The sequence below is a fragment of the Laccaria bicolor genome, genomic scaffold (genome assembly GCF_000143565.1).
Source record: "Laccaria bicolor S238N-H82 LACBIscaffold_4 genomic scaffold, whole genome shotgun sequence".
In the NCBI taxonomy this organism is placed as follows: domain Eukaryota; kingdom Fungi; phylum Basidiomycota; class Agaricomycetes; order Agaricales; family Hydnangiaceae; genus Laccaria; species Laccaria bicolor.
Genome location: NW_001889875.1, coordinates 783705 through 808230, shown reverse-complemented (window position 1 = coordinate 808230; position 24526 = coordinate 783705). Strand labels below are relative to the sequence as shown.

General features: G+C 49.1%; 13 protein-coding genes across 13 annotated transcripts; 5 read left to right on the top strand and 8 right to left on the bottom strand.

Moving 5' to 3' along the window:
* Positions 1 to 264: 264 nt before the first annotated feature.
* Positions 265 to 1828, bottom strand: LACBIDRAFT_292706 (uncharacterized protein; the record flags this gene model as incomplete). Its single annotated transcript, XM_001876433.1, has 2 exons — positions 320 to 1828; positions 265 to 274 (listed from the first exon to the last, which is right to left on the bottom strand). Exons 1-2 carry the CDS (start codon positions 1822 to 1824, stop codon positions 265 to 267), a joined length of 1515 nt encoding a protein of 504 aa, XP_001876468.1. The 5' UTR covers positions 1825 to 1828.
* Positions 1829 to 2530: 702 nt separating this feature from the next.
* Positions 2531 to 2992, top strand: LACBIDRAFT_311339 (uncharacterized protein; the record flags this gene model as incomplete). Its single annotated transcript, XM_001876897.1, has 1 exon — positions 2531 to 2992. One exon carries the CDS (start codon positions 2531 to 2533, stop codon positions 2990 to 2992), a length of 462 nt encoding a protein of 153 aa, XP_001876932.1.
* Positions 2993 to 3095: 103 nt separating this feature from the next.
* Positions 3096 to 4345, bottom strand: LACBIDRAFT_323302 (uncharacterized protein; the record flags this gene model as incomplete). The annotated part of the gene is made up of 7 exons (XM_001876432.1): positions 3096 to 3124; positions 3206 to 3278; positions 3329 to 3402; positions 3501 to 3521; positions 3702 to 3981; positions 4050 to 4184; positions 4295 to 4345. The coding sequence occupies 7 exons, from the start codon at positions 4343 to 4345 to the stop codon at positions 3096 to 3098; spliced, it is 663 nt and encodes a 220-aa protein (XP_001876467.1).
* A 653-nt stretch (positions 4346 to 4998) lies between these two features.
* Positions 4999 to 6131, top strand: LACBIDRAFT_323301 (uncharacterized protein; the record flags this gene model as incomplete). The annotated part of the gene is made up of 2 exons (XM_001876896.1): positions 4999 to 5090; positions 5213 to 6131. The coding sequence occupies 2 exons, from the start codon at positions 4999 to 5001 to the stop codon at positions 6129 to 6131; spliced, it is 1011 nt and encodes a 336-aa protein (XP_001876931.1).
* A 374-nt stretch (positions 6132 to 6505) lies between these two features.
* On the top strand, positions 6506 to 8522 carry LACBIDRAFT_323300 (uncharacterized protein; the record flags this gene model as incomplete). Its single annotated transcript, XM_001876895.1, has 6 exons — positions 6506 to 6586; positions 6773 to 6786; positions 7060 to 7183; positions 7451 to 7720; positions 7921 to 7998; positions 8223 to 8522. 6 exons carry the CDS (start codon positions 6506 to 6508, stop codon positions 8520 to 8522), a joined length of 867 nt encoding a protein of 288 aa, XP_001876930.1.
* Positions 8523 to 11858: 3336 nt separating this feature from the next.
* LACBIDRAFT_323298 (uncharacterized protein) lies at positions 11859 to 13418 on the bottom strand (the record flags this gene model as incomplete). The annotated part of the gene is made up of 1 exon (XM_001876431.1): positions 11859 to 13418. One exon carries the CDS (start codon positions 13416 to 13418, stop codon positions 11859 to 11861), a length of 1560 nt encoding a protein of 519 aa, XP_001876466.1.
* A 622-nt stretch (positions 13419 to 14040) lies between these two features.
* LACBIDRAFT_311336 (uncharacterized protein) lies at positions 14041 to 14449 on the bottom strand. Its single transcript, XM_001876430.1, has 2 exons — positions 14392 to 14449; positions 14041 to 14310 (listed from the first exon to the last, which is right to left on the bottom strand). Exons 1-2 carry the CDS (start codon positions 14402 to 14404, stop codon positions 14159 to 14161), a joined length of 165 nt encoding a protein of 54 aa, XP_001876465.1. The 5' UTR covers positions 14405 to 14449; the 3' UTR covers positions 14041 to 14158.
* Positions 14450 to 14479: 30 nt separating this feature from the next.
* Positions 14480 to 15464, bottom strand: LACBIDRAFT_323297 (uncharacterized protein; the record flags this gene model as incomplete). Its single annotated transcript, XM_001876429.1, has 2 exons — positions 14480 to 15269; positions 15325 to 15464. 2 exons carry the CDS (start codon positions 15462 to 15464, stop codon positions 14480 to 14482), a joined length of 930 nt encoding a protein of 309 aa, XP_001876464.1.
* Positions 15465 to 15627: 163 nt separating this feature from the next.
* Positions 15628 to 17820, bottom strand: LACBIDRAFT_188701 (delta-1-pyrroline-5-carboxylate dehydrogenase; the record flags this gene model as incomplete). The annotated part of the gene is made up of 9 exons (XM_001876428.1): positions 15628 to 16153; positions 16212 to 16294; positions 16354 to 16495; positions 16554 to 16922; positions 16983 to 17068; positions 17120 to 17205; positions 17265 to 17543; positions 17597 to 17700; positions 17760 to 17820. The coding sequence occupies 9 exons, from the start codon at positions 17818 to 17820 to the stop codon at positions 15720 to 15722; spliced, it is 1644 nt and encodes a 547-aa protein (XP_001876463.1). The 3' UTR covers positions 15628 to 15719.
* Positions 17821 to 18367: 547 nt separating this feature from the next.
* Positions 18368 to 20200, bottom strand: LACBIDRAFT_183317 (uncharacterized protein; the record flags this gene model as incomplete). The annotated part of the gene is made up of 4 exons (XM_001876427.1): positions 18368 to 18768; positions 18821 to 19440; positions 19497 to 19815; positions 19888 to 20200. The coding sequence occupies 4 exons, from the start codon at positions 20198 to 20200 to the stop codon at positions 18368 to 18370; spliced, it is 1653 nt and encodes a 550-aa protein (XP_001876462.1).
* An 826-nt stretch (positions 20201 to 21026) lies between these two features.
* On the top strand, positions 21027 to 21418 carry LACBIDRAFT_323294 (uncharacterized protein; the record flags this gene model as incomplete). The annotated part of the gene is made up of 2 exons (XM_001876894.1): positions 21027 to 21200; positions 21224 to 21418. The coding sequence occupies 2 exons, from the start codon at positions 21027 to 21029 to the stop codon at positions 21416 to 21418; spliced, it is 369 nt and encodes a 122-aa protein (XP_001876929.1).
* Positions 21419 to 21806: 388 nt separating this feature from the next.
* LACBIDRAFT_311332 (uncharacterized protein) lies at positions 21807 to 22124 on the bottom strand. The gene has a single exon (XM_001876426.1). The coding sequence runs from the start codon at positions 22097 to 22099 to the stop codon at positions 21890 to 21892; it is 210 nt and encodes a 69-aa protein (XP_001876461.1). The 5' UTR covers positions 22100 to 22124; the 3' UTR covers positions 21807 to 21889.
* Positions 22125 to 23171: 1047 nt separating this feature from the next.
* Positions 23172 to 24447, top strand: LACBIDRAFT_311331 (uncharacterized protein; the record flags this gene model as incomplete). Its single annotated transcript, XM_001876893.1, has 7 exons — positions 23172 to 23568; positions 23619 to 23671; positions 23723 to 23761; positions 23810 to 23850; positions 23900 to 24194; positions 24245 to 24331; positions 24397 to 24447. The coding sequence occupies 7 exons, from the start codon at positions 23172 to 23174 to the stop codon at positions 24445 to 24447; spliced, it is 963 nt and encodes a 320-aa protein (XP_001876928.1).
* Between the last annotated feature and the right edge of the window lie 79 nt (positions 24448 to 24526).

Sequence of the window (24526 nt, the reverse complement as noted above, 5' to 3'; positions counted from 1 at the left end):
CAATTTCTCGTGGGAAAAACTTTGGAGGTGTGTTTTTCGATGTATTTCAACAAGCTGGCCATGATCCCGAAGTTTGGTGGCAGTTTATCGAGCCGTTCCCGCGCTACCAAATTAGATGACTTTGCTTGTCCGCAACCAGTCATTATCAAAATAAGAACAAGTTAGAGAACTTGGAAGGAAAAAAGACAAGAAAGGAAGGAATGTGAGGGAGTGATACATATGCTAGCGTTTATACGTCTGTATATAAATTATCCTGGGTTTCGTTCATTCATTACTACGGAGAAAGAAAAAATAAATAAGAACGCGACGACAAGCTCACCCCGAGCGCGTCCTCATCCTCGCCCACACCTCTCCCTCCCCATCTACACTCGTATCAACAACTTCAGCAAGCTGCTTCCTAGACGCCCGCGTTCTCAACACCGGTTTCCCCTCCTCTCCCTCCGCCTTCTCGACATCGGGCGGCTGCATAGCGGTAGACTTCGACTTTGGCTTCAACGACCCCGTCGACGACCTAGGCTTCAACGGCGACTTTACAGATGCCTTATGCTTCAACGACGCAACGGACGATTTCCGGGTCAGCGGTGCTGCCGGGCTAGCCTTGCTTTTGCTCTTCGTCACATAAACCACCTTCCCCTCCTCCGCCTTCCCCCCTTGTTCACCCCCAGACGACTCTTCCATTTCCTCCTTCTCGCACACTTTCTTTTTCGATATACGTTGATGAGGCGTCTTAAGCGGTACCTCGACGGAAACAATCTGCCGGGAAGGAGTAGGGGTAGGCGACGCAGCAGCGGTGAAGGACGCGGAGAGGGGGCTTTTGTTGATAGGGACGCGTGTGGACGATGACGAGGCTGATGATTTCGGTTTGGGCGTGCTGGGTTTCCGACGGGGTGAAGTGGGTGGGGTGTTTGGTCGGGGTGCAGGAGTAGAAATAGAAGTAGAAGGGGCGTCAACGTCCATCGCGTCAGGATCCGTCGGTGGGTTATTAGTCTGCGTATTTTTCCTAGGTTTCTTGATCGCGCGGGTGGGATTACTCTTGCTCGATATGGCGCCCTTCGACACGGACGACCCAACACTCGCGTTATCCTCCTCCTCCTCTCCCTCCTCCACGTCCTTCCTCGCCCTCTTCCTCGTCGACCTCGCCCGCTTCGCGGTAGCCGGGGGCGCAAAACACCTCATTTGGGCACACGTCGTAAGTTTATCGTCATGCGGTGTCGAATCCGCGCGAAAGCGCGCGCGTTTCGGGTCGACGGTATGTTTACCCTCGTAGCACCAACCATCAGGGGGGCCCATATCCCCGTCTCCCTCTACCGTACGGGAACAGCAGCCAAAGAGCGTTTCGTACTCTGTACTGGAGCCTATACCGGAACGCACGCGGTCGACGACGGCGCTGTCATCGTCGTGAGGGACTAGACACGATCGGTCGGTGTTCTCGAGCTCAAAGTAGGATTTATGGCATCGGACGCAGTGTAACCGTGGCGGAGGCGTGAGGGCGGAGAAGAAGGACGTGAGTGCTGTAAGCGCTGGAGGTGGTGTGTCCTGGAGGTGGGTAAGCGTGAACGCGTGCAGAGTTTGAGAGGGGACGGAGGAGATGAGGGATAGGAGATCTGTTGGGTCTGTGATGAGTTGTTCGGGTGGAGGAGAGGGCGTGTCTGGTGGGGGGACTGGTGGCGGAGTAGGTTGGTGGAGCTGGTGGTAGTCGATAGACGGAGACGGTGTATGGAGTTGATGGGAATTCTCAGCAGCAGAGTCAAGGGGACCAGCCGGAATAGACTCTACGCTTGCTTGGGGTTGCGCTGGTTTACGAGAAAAGAATCCAAAGACCATGGTGCACGATGAAGACGATAAGGAAAGAGAAAAGACGGAAGAGCAGGATAAAGAACTGCTCGAGGCTTTGTATCTATTTGTACACCACGTCCATACAACGCGTGTTTTCAAAACACGTCAAATCAAAATGCACTTCCCTCCTATTCAGCTCGGCCTGCTTCCCAGTGATTAGCGCCGCTTTCGTATTCAACACCTGCGAATTGACGATCATGAATGAGCTGCCTTACGAAATTCAGCGCCCAATCTTCGAGATGGCTGCAAGGGGCCACAGCGGCGGAGCCGGCTTCAACCTCATCCAAGTCGCTCATCATGTATACACCTGGTCCGTCGCTACCCATCACCGCCGTCCTCAAAATTCTTCGTTGAACTCTTTCACAGGATAGAACCAATTCTTTACGAACGCATTGAAATTATCAACTCGAGCGTTACGCCATCCCTTCTTCAATCAATCAGGACGAAAGATTCTGCATTTCTTGATTCCACCGTCAGAGCGCTGGCAGTCTCTGGCGACTTGTCTCTCGAATCCGCGAAACCCATCTTTGCCGCGTGTTCCCGGGGTATAGTCAGCTTTTCAGCATGGGGCACTGCGGTGAACCCCTCACAATATCTTTCCTTCATTCACTCTCCACACCTACGTCGCTTGGCGTTATTCTCGAATAGACCAAGAAAAAAAACCTACAATGATCCCTTTGATATTCCCATCGAAATGCTCGCCATGTTGACGCATATCGTGCTTGTTTCAAACTTTTCTTATATTGCTTGGGACATCTACGAATGGTTGATTGAAGTCGATCTAAGGGCTACTAGTTCACTGACAGCCACTCACACACCCCTTGCCTCGTTTATTGCCTTCCAGAACTTGACCCATTTTGCGGTGTCGCGGGTAGCCTGGCGATACGTCTCGATAATCCAAAAAGTCGCTAAAAAGCTACGCTATTTTGTGATTTTGAGTCAACCGGGATCTCTCGTTTATCCCAGTATCATCGAAGGGGTCCGGTCACTGAATGACCATCGTCTTGTGGTCGTAAGCATGGAAGACTTCTCGGATTGGCCACAAGGAGACTCCCGAGGTGTGACGACATTCTGGGAAACAGTGGAAACTCTTGTTTCGAATGGTTTTATTTCCGACCGGGGTCATAAATGGCTCATGGGACACGAAAAGGCCTGACAACATCACAGTGGAATTGTTGCTCATTTGAGACGTGGTTTGGAAAGTGGTAGGCGCAATATGATACAAAATCAAACCATAATTGAATGACCCTCCATTTGTTTCAAACCTGCAGGTATTGCCTCCAGACCACTGGGAATAAAATAAACTCGGTTGGGCTATCACAGAATGTCATCAACCTGATAGTTTCCACACATCTCAGGACTGGCTTACGCCAATTACACCTTCCTCCAGCCAGCCAGACAGCCTTTTTCCGTAGAGCGTCCCCAGCAGATTTAGATTTACCCTGCGGAGGGGCCGTCAACCATGTATCATTGTCTTGTCTTGCGCCTTCACCTTTTCAACCAATACCGTCACCAAAGTGCCGCCAGGCGCAAGGATGTCCAGGCCTGCCAGTTGCGTAGACCTGTCTCCAATAGTATCAGATACAAATGGAATAGACTGGTTTGCAATGTTCTTGACTTCGATTAGAAATTGTTCGTCACGTATTTGCACACCACGTACATACCACGCAAACCCGTCAAATCGACTAATCAATCCACTTCATGAAGCTCAGCCCTCCTAGGCCTCATCTCAGATGACATCATCGTCCCATTCCCAATCCCCTTCAACACCTCCTCCCACCGTTCACAATGCTCGTATCCCTCCAATTCAGATCTCGACAACGGCCTGTCTCGAAACTCTAGCCTCTCAGGCCTCAACAACATACTACCCCCAAGCGTATGGTACTCTATAAGAACCTGCGCTTGGCCTATCCCCCCACTCTCCCTGATCGCCAAAGACGCTTCGACGTCGTTCTCTTGCGTTAGCGTTTCTTTCGTAGTATCCAACACTTGCGCGTTGACGATCAAGAATGGGCTGGCTATGGGTCCGACGACGCGTTCGACTGCGAAGACGTTGATTACGAGACAGTGGGTTAGGATTTTGTCGGGGTGGGTGTGGATTTGGAGGGCTTCTTTTGCTGCCCATTCGATTAGCCATTCGTAGGCCTGAATATTGAGTGAGACGAGGTCTGAAGAGCGAATTGGCATGCAAGTCGAAAATAGCTAGTACCGACCTTTACCCATGATCCAATATCAACGAATCGAGGGGTACGACACCCTTGTTTATGAAGCTTCCAATCACTCTTCTGACATTCTTTGCTCTTTTCAATTCGCACATGAGTCAAAGTTGGGAGGTAGTAATAACGTATCTAGTACTAACGCAATATCGAACAAAGTGGCATCGGGCACACATTTTTATCTTGACACCCTCATAGCCGCCTTCTTGGAGTGGGCAGTCGCGCCAACGACAAAGACGGACGGGTTTTTTGTCTTTGGTGTAGACGCCGGGCCTTGTATCGATGATGGGCATGGTGGGGGCAATTAATAGGGGCCGAGAGGCGCGTCGCGTTACGATCGTGAAGCGTGACGTGACAAGTTCACCAACTCCACTGGAGTCCTTCCACGCGCTGCTGCCAGTGGTGCTTACAGCGGGATGCATGAAACCGCAAAGAGCTACCCAGAGTCTTTATGAATGATGGCGGCACGGCGAAGAGTGAGACGATCGTGTACTCACGTCCATTGTACGTGCAATCTCTCCGGTCAGCATGCCACACACCGACGTTATTTGACTCTACCATCATGCAGGCGTAATGTTCCTTGGTCTTCTGCTCGCTGAGGATCTAGTGACCACCAACTATCCTTGAGTATCCTTGAGTCTGGCTCACCAAACGACTACATACGTATCGTTAATTTTGGCCCAGCGAAACACAGCCCACTGCCAGTGGATATCATATCATGCTGTAACGCCAGCAGTGCGTTTTTCTAATTTTCCTGCACCTACATAAGTACTTCTCTGACGTACATTTCCGTATTAGGAACCCTTTTGCTTTGCATTCTGGTGTGTCACTGAACATTGGCGCCCGCAGTGAACGTGGGCCTATAGGAATCATCCTCATTGAAGTGGCATTGCTGGATATAAGGCCCCAGCCCCTCTCCCCTTGTATTCGGTGCCTCCCCCCTACTATGACCTTCGATCGAGCTCGAAACTTTGTCGTTCAGGGCTGCTACTTCGTCGACAACTCTGGCGGACGGAAGCAGACACTCGATGAAGGCAAGTAGTAGAAGTTAAGAAACGAAATGGCTTTTAAGTTGAATTTACTGTAACAGTACGTGGCAAGTTGAAAGACGCGGCTGCATCAGGGATCAGTTTCAACTCCGTTGAAGAATCTGTCAGCAGGCCGATAGAATTGCCCGCCAAGTCTTTCGACAACCTCGTCTCACCCAACAATGTGGACGAAAAACGCATATTTTTGATGCATAGCGTGAACCCATCTTCGGTTCGGTTGACTGGAGAAAGCGTAGCAAGGCACTTCCAGGCTAAGGATGTCTTGCTCACAAGCGTCTTCTTTCGCCTTATCCTCTCTTTCTGGCCTGCACAAGGGAATCGCGTAGTCCCCAGTCTAGCCTATCAGCTCGTTGTCTCTCCTCACTGCCCAGAGGAACTTAAAGTCGAAATACTGGGCGCTTATTATGCGGAGCCTGATATCCCCGAACAGTCACTCCAGAACCAATTCCAGAAACTTATCGTTCGTCCACTTCTTAACGCCATCAAATTCCTTCCCCCCACTTTACCTATCGTCTTCCTCTTGGATTCCGTACATGACTGCCAAATCGTCGAAATTATCATATACGCTCTCGCCAAGGCGCTTCATGAGCTTCGGAAAGGTGGGGTCAATGCCATCGCAGTCATCACAACAGTTTCCTACAGCAAGATCCTCGACAGTGTCAAATCACATGAGACTACCACGTCCATTACTCAAACCTCCTCTACCCCCGTCACTTCTCCCCACTCCCTCATCTCTGGGGCAAGAGCGTTGGCTTTCCCGCTGCTTGACCTCAAGTATAAATTACCGGACGTCGTCCAACGTGTGGTTGAAGTCCTGACCGCCTTCTTATCATTCGCGTCGATTCCCTTCGTCGTGTACCTCGCGGTCCTCATAAGCGGCCTTCTCATAGGACTCGGTCCCGGGGCATTCTTGTTAGCGGGAACTGTAACGTTTTTGGTTGGTATTCCGATGCTAATTTGTGTATCGATTGCTTTCCCGATCTTTGTATACACGGAGCTGGCACGGGTAATATGGCCCAGGTCAGGGTAATTACTCACGGCATTCTCACTTATTTACTTATCGTTGATCGATCGAGGTCGCCTCTCGTTTTCTTGAATACCAAAGATATGACAACAGGAAGGGCTGGCAGATTGCGTGCCGGACATCTCCCACATAAATTACCCCACTTGTAGCTTGTAGATGTCGAGCACCTATCAAAGAGATTTGAATGATAGATCATCTATTGACTACAAACAGTAATCTAATCAACTATTCGCCATGAACACCGTCAACCTACATAACTATCGCTTGCGATCAAACAACAACCTACCCACTCATCCACACGCGGAACCATACTATGCCCCGAATATTTCTCTCAAAGCTCTCGATTACTTCCACGCATCGCTGGTGTTTAAGATTCCGCCATGGATCTCATCCTTGCCATTGTTCCCTTTCGCCTCGACGATGCGCGGCGTATTGGATCAAGAGGCGGCTCAAGGTGGACGGTGTGTGTGGGCTGAACTTCTAGCTTTTCGCGCGTGGAGAGGGCCATCGTTCCCTTTGGCAGGAGGTTGTTGAGTGGACGAGAATCCGCTTGGTTATCCTCTTGTCGACCCCAGTTGTACCTTCATTAGATTTGTTGAAATACAATGTCAATGTTGAAATTTGCGCCAAATTTAAATGAGCTATAGATAGGCAAATACGGGTAAGTAAATGGAACGACCGACTCGGAGCTGGAATGACATGCTTACGCCCTTAGTATCTTGCAGACGGCAGCAGATGCATTGGCCACATGCCAGTTGCGGTAGCAGACGACCTAACACGCAAATCAGCCCTTATAATTCCCCACCGACGAACGAGAAAAATTCACATTCAAAATCAGTTCCGCATTTGTTTTAAACATCTCCACACACAAGCCTCGAAAGTCCTCGCACCACCCGAAGCCTTCACCTTCACTCTTTCCCCCTTTTCTCCCTAGCCATTTCCCTCCACACACCCTCCCTCGTCACGTGGACCCCGTACACATCTTGAGGAACGCCCCTCTCGCCTCCGCTATGAGTACACACGCTGCAATCTTCAGCGCTGGCGTCGGTCAGAGGGAGGTTTCGATGATGATTTTGAGAGGATAAGTCCTCATGAACCATCTCCATCCCACACCCGAGTGCAACACAACAAGTAACGCATACTTTAGCGTTGGAGCTGCGAATGCCGCTGGACTGGCTGCAAAGACCTACTGAAGCGCAGTCAACATCCGGACAAGCAGTCAACACCTCCATCTCCTCTTCCGAGAGAAAGTGAGGAGTTACAACAGCAGGCTGCACATTATCATAGAACCGCGGCAGCCCTTGACTCTGAATCCGCCTACATAGAATGTCGCTGCTGTTGCTGTTGGTGATACTGAGGCGACATCCCTCGGCTCAAGTGTGGCGAAGACTGATGATACCCACGTTGTTGGCTTTGAGAAGGATTCAAAGGTCGATACAGCGGCGACGAATGATGTGAACAAGTCCCTTGTGCCCGTTGATGTTGGTGGTGTTGAGCCAGAGGAGGGGGCTGATACTGCGGTGAAGCTTGCTGGGAGGATGAAGTGTGATGTTGGTATTGATATTGTGGCGAGTAGTGTTGTTGGAGGAAGACTTGTGCGGCGAATGCTGCTGCTGCTGCCGACCCGAACATCCAAATCATTCGGACTCGTAGGAGCGCTCTGCACCGCTTGTGGGTACATATACTCCACCATGTTCGTCCCCGCGTCCTATATGAAACCCCCATACAAAGAGTTCCGATTTCCATAGGAAACCCCAAGAGAGGCAGTAGTGAACGCACTATGTTCCCCTAATAGCTCGCTCCTCAACAGGCGAACAAGCAAGCGTATCAAAATACAAATTCTGAGGAACCACAGACCGACTCCGTTCGTCGTGTGCGTAGGCTGCTATTAGCGCTGTTGGGATTTGTGATTGCGCTTGGATTTGGGAGGGGTAGGACGAGGGGTGAGGCCTTGAGGTTGCGTTTTTAGAGTGTGCGTCGTGGAAGGGTGCAAAGACCCATGAGACGAAGGATGCGTTTGGGAGTGCGTAACCTGCGACCCTACACCAAACTCAGGAGATGCACTATCATCGACATTTTTTCAGAAAGACTCTGTAGGCCTTCAAGGGGACTATGACTGTTTGGAGCACTTCCATTGGGCCCATATTCGGGTATTTGCAGGCCAGGTTTTTGTGGTGCATTGGAGGGGGTGGTGGAGATAGAGGAGGAGGGGGTAAAGTGTTGTTGTTGGTGCTGGAGGTGGAGGTGGAGGGGGTAAAAGTGGAAGAGTATGGGTTGGCACAGGGTTGGCAGTATACTTCGACAAAGGCCTTTGGCAGGTTAATGCGAACACGAAGCACTCGTATGCGAAAATGCAAAAGCCGGGTTCCTGTTCGATCCAGGTCTGGGTGTGGTTGAGGGGCAATTTGACGAAGTCGAGGTAGCTGGGGTGGGGTACGCCTGTTCTCATTTAACAAACTCATAAGCCTCCTTAACCTCCTCCTCCATGTACATACCCCCACCTCTCCTTCTGCCCCAAGGCCGACCCCCTCGTCGGATCCGTCATAACAGCCAACTGCTCATGCAAAGTCATTGTCATGGAATCTTCTTGCTGCTGCTGGCACTGCTGGATTCGAGATCAACGCCAAACGACATAGGTATGGAGAGCGGATGAAGGGAAGGTATATTAAGGGGTTCACACGACAAAGACGGACGGGTTTTTTTGTCTTTGACGTAGATACTAGACGTTGAGCCTTGTGTCGATGATTGATGATGGGCATGGTGGACGCGATTGTGGCGCGTCGCATCACGATCGTGTCATATTGGACTGTGACGTGACAAGTGCACGAACTTTGGCCATGGGGTTTCAAGCAACAACTCTCACTCCCTCCACCCGCTGCTGCTGCTTGCAGCGAGATGTATGAGCGCCACCAGGAGATACCCCAAATATCTGCCCAAAATATTTATGAATGACGGCGGCACGGGGGAGAGGGAGACGATTGTGTACTCATGTCCATTGTAGGCACACCAAGACATGCTCCTGAGACAGGATGATGCAATGACATACGAGCAACCTCCCTCCATGTCAAGACAGCAAAAAGCATTATTCCTCCAATCAAAGTTCACCGACTTTGTTTTGGGGACGGCCCCAATCTACAAACCCGGCCCAGGAGAACTGTTGGTCAAAAATAAGGCAGCATCGCTCAATCCGGTAGACTGGAAAGTTCAGAAACATGGCATGTTTGTCGAACATTATCCTGCCATCATTGGAGTGGATATCGCGGGAGATGTAGAGGAGGTCGGCGAAGGCGTCACCTCGTTTTCAAAAGGCGACAGGGTGTACGTTGCATTTTTTCATGGCGCTATAATATTAACATGTTAACGCCAACGGAAGTCTTTCTCAAGGCCAGTTTGAGCCTGAATGGGGCGGCTTTCAACAATATGTCAAGACCAGGGCTGTCTCTACCACCAAAGTATTTCTTTATACTGGCGTTCTCCTGAGACGTTCTCAGTCATTGCTACAAGATCCCAGCCAACTTTTCGTATGATCAAGCCGCAACACTTCCGGCAGCTCTGTCAGCGGCCTACGCGGGGCTTTATAGCGAAAGGCCGAATGGAGGAGGGTTGGAGCCTCCGGTCGAACCATCTTCAGTAGGCAAGTATTCCGGTACGCCAATCGTTGTGCTCGGAGGATCAAGTTCCGTGGGACAGTATGGTGAGTTGTGTCTCACCAGTGCCTCCCATGCTCGCAACTGACTTACGATTATCAAGCTATACAGCTCGCTAAATTGTCCGGATTCTCCCCCATAATCACAACGTCTTCCATGAAACACGAGAATTACCTCAAAACACTCGGCGCAACACACGTCATTGACCGCAACTTGCCCCCTCTACTCGAAGTCAAGAAAATTGCAAACCAGTCTATTTCATTCGTATTCGATGCTATCGGAGACAGGTCTACGCAACAGGCAGGCCTGGACATCCTTGAGCCTGGCGGCACTCTGGTGACAGTATTGGTTGAAAAGGTGAAGGCACAAGACAAGACAATGATACATGTTGTGGCATTGTTGACGGCCCCTCCGCATTTAAAGCTGCTGGAGACGCTCTACGGGAAAAAGCTATCTGGCTGGCTGGAGGAAGGTGTGATTAAGGTAAGCGAGTCCCGAGACGTGTGGGAAACTATCAGGTTGATGACGTTCTGTGATAGCCCAACCGAGTTCAATTTATTCCCGGTGGCCTGGAGGCAATACCCACAGGTTTGAAACAAATGGAGAACAATCAGGTGTCTGGGGTGAAGCTTGTCGTCCACCCTCAGGAATAATGATACAATATTCTTAGCTGTCAACTATTACGGTTTGATTTTGAATCACATCGCGGCACCTACCACCATGTCTCAAATGTGCAATCATTCCATCGCGACAGACCTGTTCGCATCCCATGGACCATTTGTCACCCTGGTCGGAAATAAAATCACCCGAAACAAGGGTTTCCACTGTTTCCCAGAATGTTGTCACACATCGGGAGTCTCCTTGTGGCCAATCCGAGAAGTCTTCCATGTTTACGACCACAAAACGACGGTCATTTAGTGACCGGACTCCTTGGATGAGAATGCGATAAAGGACGGAATTCCCTCGACTCAAAATAACAAAATAGCATAGCTTTTTAGCGACTATTCGAATTTTCGAGATGTATTGCTAGGCTATCCGCGCAACCGCAAAATGGGTCAAGTTCTGGAAGGCATCGAACGAGGCAAGTGTTGTGGGAGTGGCTGTCAGTGATGCTGCCGGTGCTGAACTAGCCCATTCGAGGTCGTCCCAAACAACACTAGAAGAGTCTAAAAGAACTACGAGATGCGTCAGCATGGTGAGCATTTCGGTGGGGATATTAAAGAGTGCGTTGTCGTCTTTTTCTGCTGGGGTATCCAAGATTAACGGCGAACGCCAAACGACGTAGGTATGGAGAGTATATTGAGGGGTTCTCCCTATTGCCCCATGCTGAAAAGCTAACTATGCCTTGAGAACACGCGGCAAAGATGAGTTTCGCGCATCTGAGATTCAAGTCGCCAGAGACCGCCAGCGCTCTGACGGTGGAGTCAAGAAATGCACGATCTTTCGTCCTAATTGTCTGAAGAAGGGACCAAGCAAATCTCGAGCTGGGAATTTCAATGCGCTCGTAAGAATTGGTTCTATCCTGTGGAGAGTCTAGTGAACAGTTTTGAGGACAGCGATGATAATGGGTAGCGATGAACCAGGTGTATACATAATGAGCGACTTGTGTGAGATTGAAGCCAGCTCCGCGGGGGCTCCTCGCAGCCATCTCGAAGATTAGACGCTGAATTTCGTGAGGCAGATCGACATTCGTTGTCGCTGGGCGTTGCGTTTCTTCCATATTTTGTTTGTCGCAAGTGTGAAGTTAAAGGACAAGCCAGGGAATCCTGATTCACCACGAAATACAAATTCAAGTTGATACAACATCGATGATGGACATCATGTGGGAAAGAACGCCGTCCAAACCAAGAAACTCAATTGCGCCGGGCCAAGCTTAACTAGGCCTCCAAGTCACAAAATTCGGATTGACAACTTGAAGTTGAATACTTACATACGCCATTCATGAAATATATAAACTTTGAGCTCCAATTACCTGAAACTCTCCTTTGATTCTTGAAGATTTGTTTGAACGTCACGAAATAAATGGCAATCCGGTACCTTGAAACCCAATTGAAACCATTCGATCGTCATCTCCTTGCTAATAAATTTACATCGCGACGTCAATAGTGAGCTGCTGTAAGTCTGCTCCTCTCAATTCATGTATGCAATCAACAGCAACGCCCAGCTGACGTAGCTGAAGCAACAATGGAACGGAATCCACACTCCGAAAGCAGACTTTACGGAGACGAGCGGGGGGTGGATGTAGCCCCAACGTAATAAGTTCGGTGTTCAGCCGAGAACAGAGCATTTGAATGATACCAGGAAGGGTACCACTCAAACTTGTTTTCCGTATTGTTAACAATTGCAGGTTGGGGAGGAGATTGGGGACATCTGACTCAGGCGAGTTGTTGTAAAGTGTCTTCCACGCAAGCTCATTCATGATCAGGTTCAGAGCATCAGAGTCCTCTCGGATGGAGAGGTCAAGTGATTCAACCGACGGAAGTCCTTCAAATGTGTCCTTCATGGCTTCCGCGGAAATGTGTTGTAGTCCGAGATGGGCTATTGGTGCAGAGGACCGATCTATGAGGGCTCTCAAAGTCAGCCCCAGTGAATGAAACTGAGGCTCGTCAGGACCTGGTGGGATGATGGCTCGAAGCCGGGATAAGCTGGGGGTTGTCAACGATCCTGCAATTTCGGAAATAGCGGCATGGGAACATGAAAGCGTCAAGTCTCTGAGGTGCGGTAAAGAGCTTGGTTGCAATGATGCGCCTTCATATGACCCAAGAGCAGAGATGTGAGCATGTGTGAGGGCCGACATTTGGCCCAAAGCAGGACCAAGATAGTTGATAGGAACATTTTGTGATTCAAAATGCGTGATCTGGGACCAGGGCATATTGACCAATCGAGTGACGGGTGAGAAGCAATTTATTATTGTGAGATGAGTAAGTTGAGAAAGGTTGTGCGGAAGACAACAGCGTGCAAAGATTCGTAGACTGGCCGAGAGTGTAAGGCGTTTGAGGTTGGAGAAGGTCTTTACCTCCGGGCCCTTTATGAGCTTAAACATTTCGATGTCGATTGATAACTCATCCCAATGACCAGAAAAATTTGAAGCCATTCCTTTCAAGATAGGAAAAAGGTTTTGTAATTCTTTGAAATCCCTCATGCATAAGTTTAATTGAGGAGTGATGGACATGCAAACCGGGCGTGTTCCCGACTGATTGTGGGCAAGGTTGACGAAGCGCATGAAGATAAGGAATCTTTCCCTTGGGGCAAGCGCGGGCAAAGCGACGACGTTGAGGTCAACTTTGCGCCATAGGATCTCCACAGGGAGGCGGCGAATGGGAGCTAAAAGTGCTTTGTTACGATCGACGTGCACCTGAATCGCTTGGCGCCGACGCTGAAGATCAAGGAGGGTTGTTTGGAGCTTGGATATTTCCCTGTCAAGGAAGTCGATATCGGCGTCGTCGCGACGAACAATTGCTTCGATTTCATGTCGAGTATCTGAATCTGGCGTGGCATTTTCCCGTAGGACTTCAAGAGTCGGCGGCGTCACATACAAGGAGTGCTCCAAGGCCGGACCACTGAACTGGCCACATCTTTCGCAGACTACGGAAGGAATCCTTTGAAATTTGTCAAGATAAGGGAGATTCGACGTGAAGGAAAACATGCTGTATCATTTGAGACAGGTCTTATATTGGTCATGAAAGAACAGGATGATGCAATGACCGTATACAAGCGTATACACTTCCCTATAAATCACAACAGAAAGTATTACTCAATCAAAGTCCGAAAGACAATGACAATGTTTAGGGGACGCCCCCAATCTACGAACCGGGCTCAGGAAAACTGTTTGTAGAGCTTCCCACCACAAAGCTAGTTCTTCATGTTGGCGAAGTTCAACTCCTGAGACGTTCTCAGTTGTTGCTACGTAGAAGACCCCAGCCAACCTTTACCATGATCAAACCGCAACACTTCTGGCAGCTCTGTCAGCGGCTTACGCGGGGTTTTATAGCCAAAAGCTGAATGGGGGAGGGTTGGAAGCTCCAGTCGATCCATCTGCAATAAGCAATTATTCTGGTGCGCCCAGGCCAATCGTTGATTCCTTGCGGTGAGTTGCATCTCGCAAATCCTTCTCATCCTACCTTGATTCTACTTACGATGATCCACCTATACCACTATGATCTAAATTGTCCAGATTCCCCCATCATCACTTGAACGTCTTCTATGAAACAGCCGAATTACCTCAAAACACTTGGCGCAACACACCTCATTGACCACAACTTGCTTACTCGAAGTCAAAAGAGTCTATTCCATTCGTATTCGACGGTATTGGAGACAGGTTTACGCAACAGACATCCTTGCGCCTGGTGGCACTTTGGTGACAGTATTGGCTGAAAGATGAAGGCATTATTGACGGCCCCTCCACATCTGCTGGAGACACTCTATGGAGGAAGGTGCGATTAATGTAAGCGAGTCCCAAGATGTGTGGGAAGCTGTCAGGTTGATGACTTTCTTTGATATGTAGACTAACCGAGTTGAAATTTCCGGTGGTTTGGTACCTGCAGGTTTAGAACAAATGTAAAACAATCAGCGGTCTGGAGAGTCGTCCACCCTCAGGAATAATGATTTGATATTCTTACCTGTCAACTGCATTGTGGTTTGATTTTGTATCACATTGCACCTACCACTTTCTAATGTTCAACCATTCCACCGTGATGTTCTAACTTCTCAGGCCCTTTCGTATCTCGTGGGCCATCTATCACCCTGGTCGGAAATGAAACCACCCGAAACAAGGGTTTCCACCTTGTCCCAGAATGTTGTCACAAATCGGGAGTCTCCTTGTGGCCAATCCCAGAAATGTTTCATGTTTACAACCACAAGCCGACGGTCATTCAGTGACAGGACTGCTCGCATGATGATATCGCGGTGAACGAGGGCATCCGATTGACTCAAAATCACAAAATAGCGTAGCTTTTGAGCGACTTCTCGGATGTTCGAAATGTGTGGCCAGTATCTCTGCGCAACCGCAAAATGTGTCAAGTTCTGGAAGGCAGCAAACGAGGCAAGTGTTGTGGGAGTAGCTGTCAGTGAGGCTACCGGTGCTGAACTAGCAGTTGATTTGAGGTTAAGAGCCCTGTCGAGGTCGATCCAAGAAGTCCAAGAAAAGTTTGAGACAACTACGACATGTGTCAGCTTGGTGAGCATTTCCGTGGGGATATTAAAAGCGCTGTCATGTGGGGGACCAGAAATCAACGCCAAACGGCGTAGGTATGGAGAGCGGATGAAGGGAAGGTATATTAAGGGGTTCACCGCAATGCCCCATGGTGAAAAGCTAACTATGCCTCGAGACGCGGCAAAGATGGGTTTCACGTATTTGAGATCCACGTCGCCAGAGATCGCCAGCGCTCTGACGGTGGAGTGAAGAAATGCAGGATCTTTCATCCTAATTGCCCGAAGAAGGGATGGAGCAACGCTGGAGCCGAGAATTTCAATGCGTTCGTAAAGAATTGGTTCTATCCTGTGAATCGTTAAGTGGACAGTTTTGAGGACAGCGATGATGGGTAACGACGAACCAGGTGTATACAAAATGAGCGACCTGTATCAGATTGAAGCCAGCTCCGCGGTGGCTCCTCGCAGCCATCTCAAAAATTAGACGCTGAATTTCGTGTGGCAGATCGATATTGGTTGTCGCTGGGGGGTGCGTTTCATCCATATTTTGTTCGGATTGGCGAGTGTGAAGTTGAAGTTGAGTTGAAGGAAATGACCATTTGATTCGCTTCCGAAGTCAGGCACAACAACACCGCTGTGTGGTTTGTGGCATATCAAAATCCTCTCTTTTCCAGAGTCGGGGATTAGTAGTCCTTGAGAACGATCGTCTTCTCAACTTTTACAACGAGAGGCTTGTCAACAAGACTACAGTCCACGTATTGCTACACTTTTCCTTTCTTCCTCTCCCTTCCATTCCCACTCAAACCAAATTCGAAGGGTACCCAAACTCCTCCAACCCCACAAAATTCTCCTTGATACTCCTCGCACTGACAAACCTATAAAAGATGCTAACGCTCCCCGCCTTATCATTCGTCCCGCTCGCTCGCGCGCCACCAAACGGCTGCTGCCCAACTACAGCGCCTGTGCACTTCTCGTTGTAGTACACGTTACCAGCGGCGTTCCGGAGGGCATTGGTTGCTTGCAAAAGGGCACTACGGTCGGAAGAGAAGATGGCCCCTGTTAAGGCGTAGGTAGTCGTTGTGTCGATTAGGGAGAGGGTGGAGGTGAAGGCGGAGTCGGGGAAGACGTAGACGGTTACGACGGGCCCGAAGATCTCTTCCGTGATTGTTATGGATTTGGGGTCTTTGCTTAGGATGACGGTGGGTTGGATAAAGTATCCTTTCGAGTCGTCGCCTGTTCGTATTTGTAATATATATAAAATAAGAAGAGAGAAGAGAGAGAAAAGACAAACCTGTTCCGCCAATCAGGATCTCACCGCCAGCTTCTTTCGCTTTTTGGATGTAACCCATGATTTTGTCGTACGCAGGCCGACCACTGTTGGTTTGAAATCGGTTAATAATCGAGCATAGAGAGACGTAGACGGAATGACAAACATGACCGGACCCATGAAGTTGGACCAATCTTGCGGGGGCCCAACTTTGATCTTCGCAACCTCTTCCAAGAACTGATCTTGAAAGCCTCCTTCCCAGACGGACTGTGATACATAAAGCCGGGAAAGGGCGGAACATTTTTGGCCTACACGCCCCATCTATATCATCGACCATAAGACAAAGATAGAAAACAAAGTTAATACCTTGATACTCAAACGCCCCCCGAACGCTCTGTATAACCGCATTCCTTACTTCCGCAGACTTATGCACGATATGGAAGTTCTTTCCACCCGTCTCACCCACAATCCTCGGGTACCCTTTATACCTGTCCAAATTCGCCGCAATGTCCTTCCACAATTTCTTGAACACGAATGTGCTCCCCGTGAAATGGAGCGCGGCAAAGCTGGGGTGGGAGATAGCTTGCCCTACGACTTCGGCTGGTGGTCCAGGAACGAATTGGATCACGCCTGGGGGGACACCAGCTTCTGTGAGTATTTGGTGGATGAGGTAGTTGGAATATGTTGCGGCAGGTGAGGGTTTCCAGAGGACGACGTTGCCAACTAGGGCTGGAGCTGTGGGTAAGTTGTTGTTAGTGTATTTTTTTTATGGAGGGATGAGGAGAGGAGACTGACTTCCGGGAAGGTTGCCTCCGATGGCGGTGAAGTTAAAGGGCGACACTGCCAAAACGAAGCCTTCCAATGCACGATATTCCACGCGGCTAGGGGTGTATATGAAGACGGAACTACACATATGCTTATATATGACTCACTTCCAAGCACCAGCCGAATTCTTTGAAGGCTGTTGTGCGTAAAGTTCCTCGACAAACTTGACCCCAAACCTGAAGAAGTCCGTCAACTATTCCCCATAATCACTTCAGTCATTTCTACACCAAAAGCTCAACAAAGGAAACACACCTCGGCAGCAGCATCGATCTCCGCTTGCCATATATTCTTCCCCTGTCCCAAAATCGTCGCAGCCATAAGTTTATACCTATACTTCCCACTAACAAGATCCGCGGCTTTCAAGAAGATAGCAGCGCGATCGTTCCAGGGCATACTCTCCCATTCTGCCTTCGCGGCCAGCGCGCCGTCAATGGCTTTGGCTACAGTGGCTTCGTCCGCTTCGTGGTATGTGCACAGGTGGTTTGCGTGGTCGTGGGGCAGAGGTTGTTTTCCGAAAACTCCGGTCTTAACCTGTTGGGAACGTCATGAAGGACTGAAGATGGAGGTAGAGGACGGAGACATACGGCCTCGCCATTGACGATGCACGGAACTTCAAACGGCATCTCCTGTTCCATCTGTGCCATGGCGGTCTTCAAGGCCTGGCGTTCCGGCGAACCAGGCGCGTAGGCTTTCTGTCCATATGACAGAGATCAATATACCTATCAAGAGCAGGGTGCTTTTGCATACTGACCATGGGTTCATTGTCAATACCGGGGACCTTGAAAGTGGCGAGTTGTGGGGTGGTCATTTTGGGGGTGGTGGTTTGGTCAGGAGAAGGAATGGATTCAGAAGCTGGCTATTTAAGAGAAACGGCGTCGAAGGGAAGGTCCGCATGACTTGGCCTACAGGTAAAAGGCTTTGGCGATGAATCCGCCGGTCGGAACTTGAGCTTGATCATGCTCGCGGTTGGATTCGGGCATCATAAATTATCTCTTTCCCGCTTTGATACACAGTATTTATCATAGCGAGTAACTTACTAACTTTCTCTGCAATTCTTGTTAGCGGGCCATATGTATTTTACAACTTGAAGAGCTCAGCGACGCCCGTGTCTCTGGGCCTAACTCCATCACTTTCTATTTACACTGGGCCCTACACTGGGCCCAACCCAGCGCAAGCTCCATAGGACACCGAAATGCAAGAGGTAGATTGACTCGACGAGACAATGCATAAATCTGCAATGACGTCCTTCAAAACTGACGAGACAGAGGAATCATTATTATCAAAGAGACTGCAGTAAGCCGTTAAATTGTCAATGATATTGGAGATGTCAGATTTTCATATGAACATGCCCACGTCTAATGGCTTCCTACTTTATCGTGATAAGCAGCTACAAGAGCCATATGCGTGAACAAATGACTCTGCTTCTTCTTGAAAATATGACTGCCAACTTCTGGTGGGCTCCGGGCCGGGCCGCGACGCTTTGGCTCATCATCCACAAGTGTCTCTGACTCAATAACCCACTCTGGATTTTCACCCCAGTGGTCAGTGAATGCCTGGCGTTGATCGTCGGTGAACTCGGTATCCTTGAAGAGCATCTCAGCGACGGCCCTCCAAGCGCTGTCCAATGCTCCCTCAACCCAAGCATGTCGGACGCTCAGCGCTTCACCGGCGAAGTGGAGACGACCGTCTGAAGCTGGTGCGTTGAGGCTCGCGTAGACGTCCTTGAACTTTCCGGGCCCGAAAAAGGCGAAGGCACCTAGGACATGAACGTGAGCGCGAGAGGATATGCGAGTGCATAGGTTACTTACCCATGGTATATGGATCATGCGACCAGCTCCATCCTTTAATGTCCATCAGGTCATTAGACAGTACTTGCAAATCGATGTTGTGGATTTCTGCAAGCTCTTTCAAGACGAGTTTAGCGAGAAGCCTGTCGTCATGGTCGATCAAGGCTCCGAGTCGGCTCGCATCCTCAGTCCAGCAGTAACTTGCAATGAGAGTGGTGGTCCCTCCAGCACGAACCTGTCCGAATGAAGGGTAGACGACTGTGCGAAGGGGTCTGTCGGTGTACGTCTGACCCCCAACGATATTGAGGATGTTGCCATCTAGATCTTTTCCATTCGTCCACCAGGCCGTCCTGAATTGCATACCGATTTTAACGGATGGACCGTAGTTTAGCTGTCGGAGTGCATTGGCCTGCATGGGGGAGAGCTTCGCCTTGCTGAGATCGACAGTGCGCATCACGGGAAGGGGGATGGTCGAAATAACATGAGAGAACTCATGGCGGTCTTGGCCGTGGGAAGTGACCGTAATCGTCTCATCATCGGTGAGTTCAATGGCGGTCACCCTAGCGTCGAAAGTGATAGCATTCGGTTTCTGCTTGGTGATATAAGTCGCCATGGCGTCTGCTATCTTCTGAGACCCTCCACTGCATCCAGAACACGTCAGAATAAGCGAGCAAGACTTGGAAGGGAAGACACTGACTCGATGCAGAACCACTGCGTGGCTGGCGGGTTAGGGCCAGGTTGCCAACCAAACGCAATGGCTTCCAAAACTGTCTCCGTAAACGCACGATCATACCACCCAGTGGATTTATCGAAAGTCTCGCACCAGTTCACAACGTCGGTTGGAAGTGGCGCTTTCTTGATACCGAGATCCGCGCTTGGTTCGTACTTGAAAGTCATGTACGACCTGGTTGAATGATCGTCGACAGATTGCATTTTCTCCCAGCCAGTTTTAGTGTTGTTCTTCAGGTCATCAAGCAATGCTGTCGCGTATGGCGCGATGACATCGTCTGTAATGGCTTTGGTCCCAGCCTTGATGTAGGCTTCTTTGTCGGCAGATTGAATAACGTCTGCGGCCTTGAAGGGATCACCAGAAGGTACAGCATTCTGCCGAACCGTGACACCGTTGTATGATAAGAAAGGGGGGTAATTCCCTGCACCGGTGAAGTAAAAGGGAGTGAGACGGCTGTTTAAAGCGATGTCGGGCGTGTTGAGGTTGTCGTTTTCGAACAGATTGAAAACGCGATTCATAGCAGGAATTTTTGGGAAACGCATGGCGCCAACATCAAAGTAGTTGTAAGGGGCACCGAAGTCATTGGGAAAATGATAGGTATAGAGGCGGCCTCCAACTCGGCGTCTGGCCTCAAGGATGCGGTATGGGATACCTAGATCCTCGAGAATCATGGCCGTATAAAGGCCACTAGCACCTGTAAAAATTTGAACGACGTTAGACTCTATGGATAAACTTTTGGTGCAGTACTTGCCTGCGCCAAGAATCCCGACAGGTTTAATGGGAGTGTCAGATGCAGCTGCACCTTTAGCGAGGCTGCGAGATTTTACAGTTGCGAAGGTTGTGGGTTCCCCAACCTTCTGACGAAGTTCCTTATCGATCTCTTCAATGAGACACCTAGCGCAATGAGCGTAAGCATCGTATCCAACAGATGCGGAGGTCGGCATGATTGAGAGGAAAAAGTTGGCGGTTCGGTGTGTCCAGATTCCTCCATTTCATATGTAGCGCCATGTCACCTGGATGAAAGTCAGGAATGAATCCTAGATTGTTCAGATAGGCAAGGAATACCCAATTTTCTGGATGTAGAGGATGTTACTGTCTGTTGAACAGTCAATAATGACCGAATTTGTCACAGACAACGAGCATGTAACGAACTTGAAAGTTGTGACTTCACGCGCTTGACCTTCTGACCACCAGGATCTTTTACTTTTTGACATTTTCGGGGTCCTCAACGTGTACATGCGCCTGGGGCGCCACTGCAACGAATTACCGGTGACTATTGATACCGTTGGAGTTCATCATGAGAACGTATCCTCTTTCTACCAATCGAGTTGGGATCTGAACCAAACGGGTCGGACAGGGTCAGACCAATTGCTTGTATATGTCGAAACATTAACGTTTTAACGCTTTAGATACGTTATTGAGCAGGAGTTGTCTATTTAAATAAAATACACATGTGCGTTGATCCAGTTTCCGTTCTCACTAACCAAGCACCTCACTATGACCCTCTCTAAGATCACCTCTGATGGTGTATATCGCATCAAAGTCCTCAACAAGGACTCATACGCAAAATATATTCATGACAAACCTGCTGACCCATGGGTCAAGCTCACAAGCCTCGACACTTCCTCTAACGAGCAAAAGGTTTCATTCTGTGCCTACCCATGCAACTACGTACATGCTCACCCGCGTCATAGTGGAAGATCTCAGCTGTCTCGGGAAAGACGAACGTCTACACCATCACAAATGTCGTGAACATCGCCGGTCTCAACTACAAGAGAACCTCAGAGACGTACTGGGGATATGGATATCCGCAACCCAAGGCGAATGCTGCGTCTCTGAACTGGAATATTCAAGAGTCGACGATTGGTGGAACTAAATATGCCACGTAGGCTATCTTTGTCGTCTAACCTTTGGATTCCGCTTAGCGGGTGTAGAATCCACCTGGATGGTGACTCTCAGTAAAAACGATTCGTCGTGTCTCAGTCATATGGTAGTCACGCTACTACACGAAAATGCACGACATGACTAAAAGCAGTCTTTTTTACAAAATTTTGACTTCGAGTTGACTTCGCCAAGTCGTGTCAAGTCGTGTGGCTGATGCCCACCATCTGTCGGTTACAGTCATTCGGTAGTCATGTAGTCACCTCATAGTCCTTCCATAGTCAAATAAAAGCCAGAACACAGTCATATAATAGTCTCTTTCCCGTCATGCTCAGGTCATTTGATTGATGTGTGTTAGTCATGTATCTCTCATCACAACCTCAGGTAACAGTATCGGAATCATGGAACAAATCATATATTTTCCAAGCCTACTGACTGTGCTCTATATACACCTCTAGCACCACCTCAAGTCCAAATTCTCATCTCCTAATTAAGCCGCATCTTCGTATGAAAAGAAGAGGTCGTTCTCGAGAGGGGATCATTTGTCGAAGGAGGGATGAGACTGTAGGGGGAAGGCCGAGACCATTCATCATAATAGGGGGGGGAAGCCAAAAGACATTCATCAAAGGAGGGAGGAGGCTATTGAGTGAGTCAGCAGGAGACCATTGAGTGAGGGAGGAGGCACACATCGTTGATGGAGGAGACAGTTCGTCGAAGGCGAAAACAAGTCGTCGATGGAGGAGACAGTTCGTCGAAAGCGGAAATAGGTCGTCGAAGGAAGAGAGAGGTCGTAGAGGGAGGAGACAGGTCGTCGAGGGCGGAGACAGTTCGTTGAGCTTAGATCTCAGAAACCATTTGTTGAGGGGATACCAGTTGTCAAGGGCGGAGACCGATCATCAAAGGGGAGACCATTCGCTGAGGGAGGAGATCGTCTGCTGAAGGAGGAAGAGAAAGGAGGCCGTTGGTCGAGGGAGGGAAGAGGCCTTTCGTCATCTCTACCTAGGGAGGAGACCCTTCGTCGCAAGAGGAGGCCGCTGGTCGAGGGAGGGAGAAGGCGTTCGTCGCGGGAAGGCTGTTCGTCGACTTATGAATCGGAGCTTGCGTGGGTGTGGTGAAGGAAGAACATGGAAGAACTTGGGAAGAACAAGGAATTTTCGCGCTGACAACATGATCACCTGATGTCGGAGTTTCAACGGACTTCAACAAATTGTCTTGTTGACTGAGGACAAAGGCGATACAAATGATAGAAATTCGGATGACCAGGATTAGACTACAACATGACTTGTAACTGACTATTCCTCGACTTCAGTTAGGCCATGAAAACTTTGCAGATACATAACTGAGCGCCACATGACTTTGCATTTACCAACATGACTTCACATGACCTTCTTGTGAGAGGTAGATGACTTGACCTGACTTTCGTTTTTACTGAGGGTGACTCTCAAACGTACTTCGATTCCAATGACAATAAATCAGACGCGCACGCTGTACGTACATTAGCCTACCTTACGTTCAAGTCCGCAATCTCATCCAATTTTGTTTTCAAGATAAACTTCTATTATGGGAACAGTAACTCGGTGAGGTTCCTGTAATCGGAAGAAGTATTCCAGAGATATTAACTTCCATGTTTTTTTGCGTAGAGTGCTGGAGAGAATCAGCGGTATGTCTTCGAAGAGGTGCAAGACAATCCACCTACTGCGGGCTTGTAGGTTGTCCCACGAAAGAACTGCTTACCATTGACATTCCAGGGACGTTGTTTTCATGCAAGACATCACTGGAAGTCAACAACCATACATTGACCAAGCGCGCAACGAGATTCAAGGCATCATCAATGCTATTGTAGACTCGAAAAAGGTTGCCCCCGGAAAACTTAGGGTGGCCGTCGTCATCTTCCGTGACCATAAGCCAGAGGATACGTTCCTTACGGCTAAACTACCTTTTACGACTGATCTTACGGCTGTGAAGAACTACTTGGCCAATCAATATGCTTCTGGTGGTGGAGACCTTCCCGAAGCGCAACGTTGTGCATTGAATGACGCTTTGGAGCTACTTGTTCAATCGGACGATGATACCACCAAAGTTGCTATCCTGACCACTGATGCTTCTCCACACGGCATTGGAGAGAATTACGACCGTATCCCAGATGGATGCCTTCTCCGTAAGTGGTCAAACTTATGGAATAGACATTGCCATTTTATAATAGCACAGAAAATGACCCTTTGGAGACTGGAGATGACATGGCGAGGAACAATATCACTCTTGTGCGAACATCCATTAATAATCAATGTGTGTGTCTGACTCGCACACTCTAGCATGTTGTAGCATGCGAACCTACCTTGAGTCAGACTAAGGTAATTTGCCTTCGAATTACCTTCGTGGACCTTACTGAACTCGAACAGCATGGACTCGATTTCTACACCGGTCTTACGGAAAAGACTGGGTACGTCATAGAAGTTTCGCATTATCATTTGCTGATTTTTGCGCAAAAGTGGTCGAGTTCTTCCTCTTGGCAACGTCAGCGGATTAACTGATCTTATCACTGGCTCTCTTACTGAGGCGGTCAGCCTCTCGATCCAAGCCGCACTGAGCCGTTCCGCAGTGGATTATAATGCCAATGTTGGTGTAGCCGCTCAGAAGCTCCTTGAACATCTGAGGGCGGCCAATGTACAAATTGATACGTTGGTTACGGATGACTATTACGAGGACATACCTCAAGCTCGCAAAAACGCTGAACTTTGGGCCAAAGGGAAGAAGGTTGCAGACGTACGAGGTCATATTCAATCGGTGCGTATAAATATCTGCCCTACCACAAATTCTGAAGTCACCGTCTGAAGGTCGATGGTCATCGAATCAAGGAGAAATACCGCTATGGAGGTCAGCCGACAACAGTGGTGAAGAAGCAAACTATCGACCTGAACCAGGTATGTTGAATTATACGCTGATTACGGTTTGTTTCATGGGTATCTTCGTATTCACTCTCTTTTAGGCTGGAAGAATTGCCAGAGCATGCTTCGTCGCGAATAAGACACCACTTTAAGCCCTAAATATGTCACTGGTTCGCAAAGAAAACGAAATTGCAAGTATTCAAGAATTTAAAAGCTGTACAAATATCATAA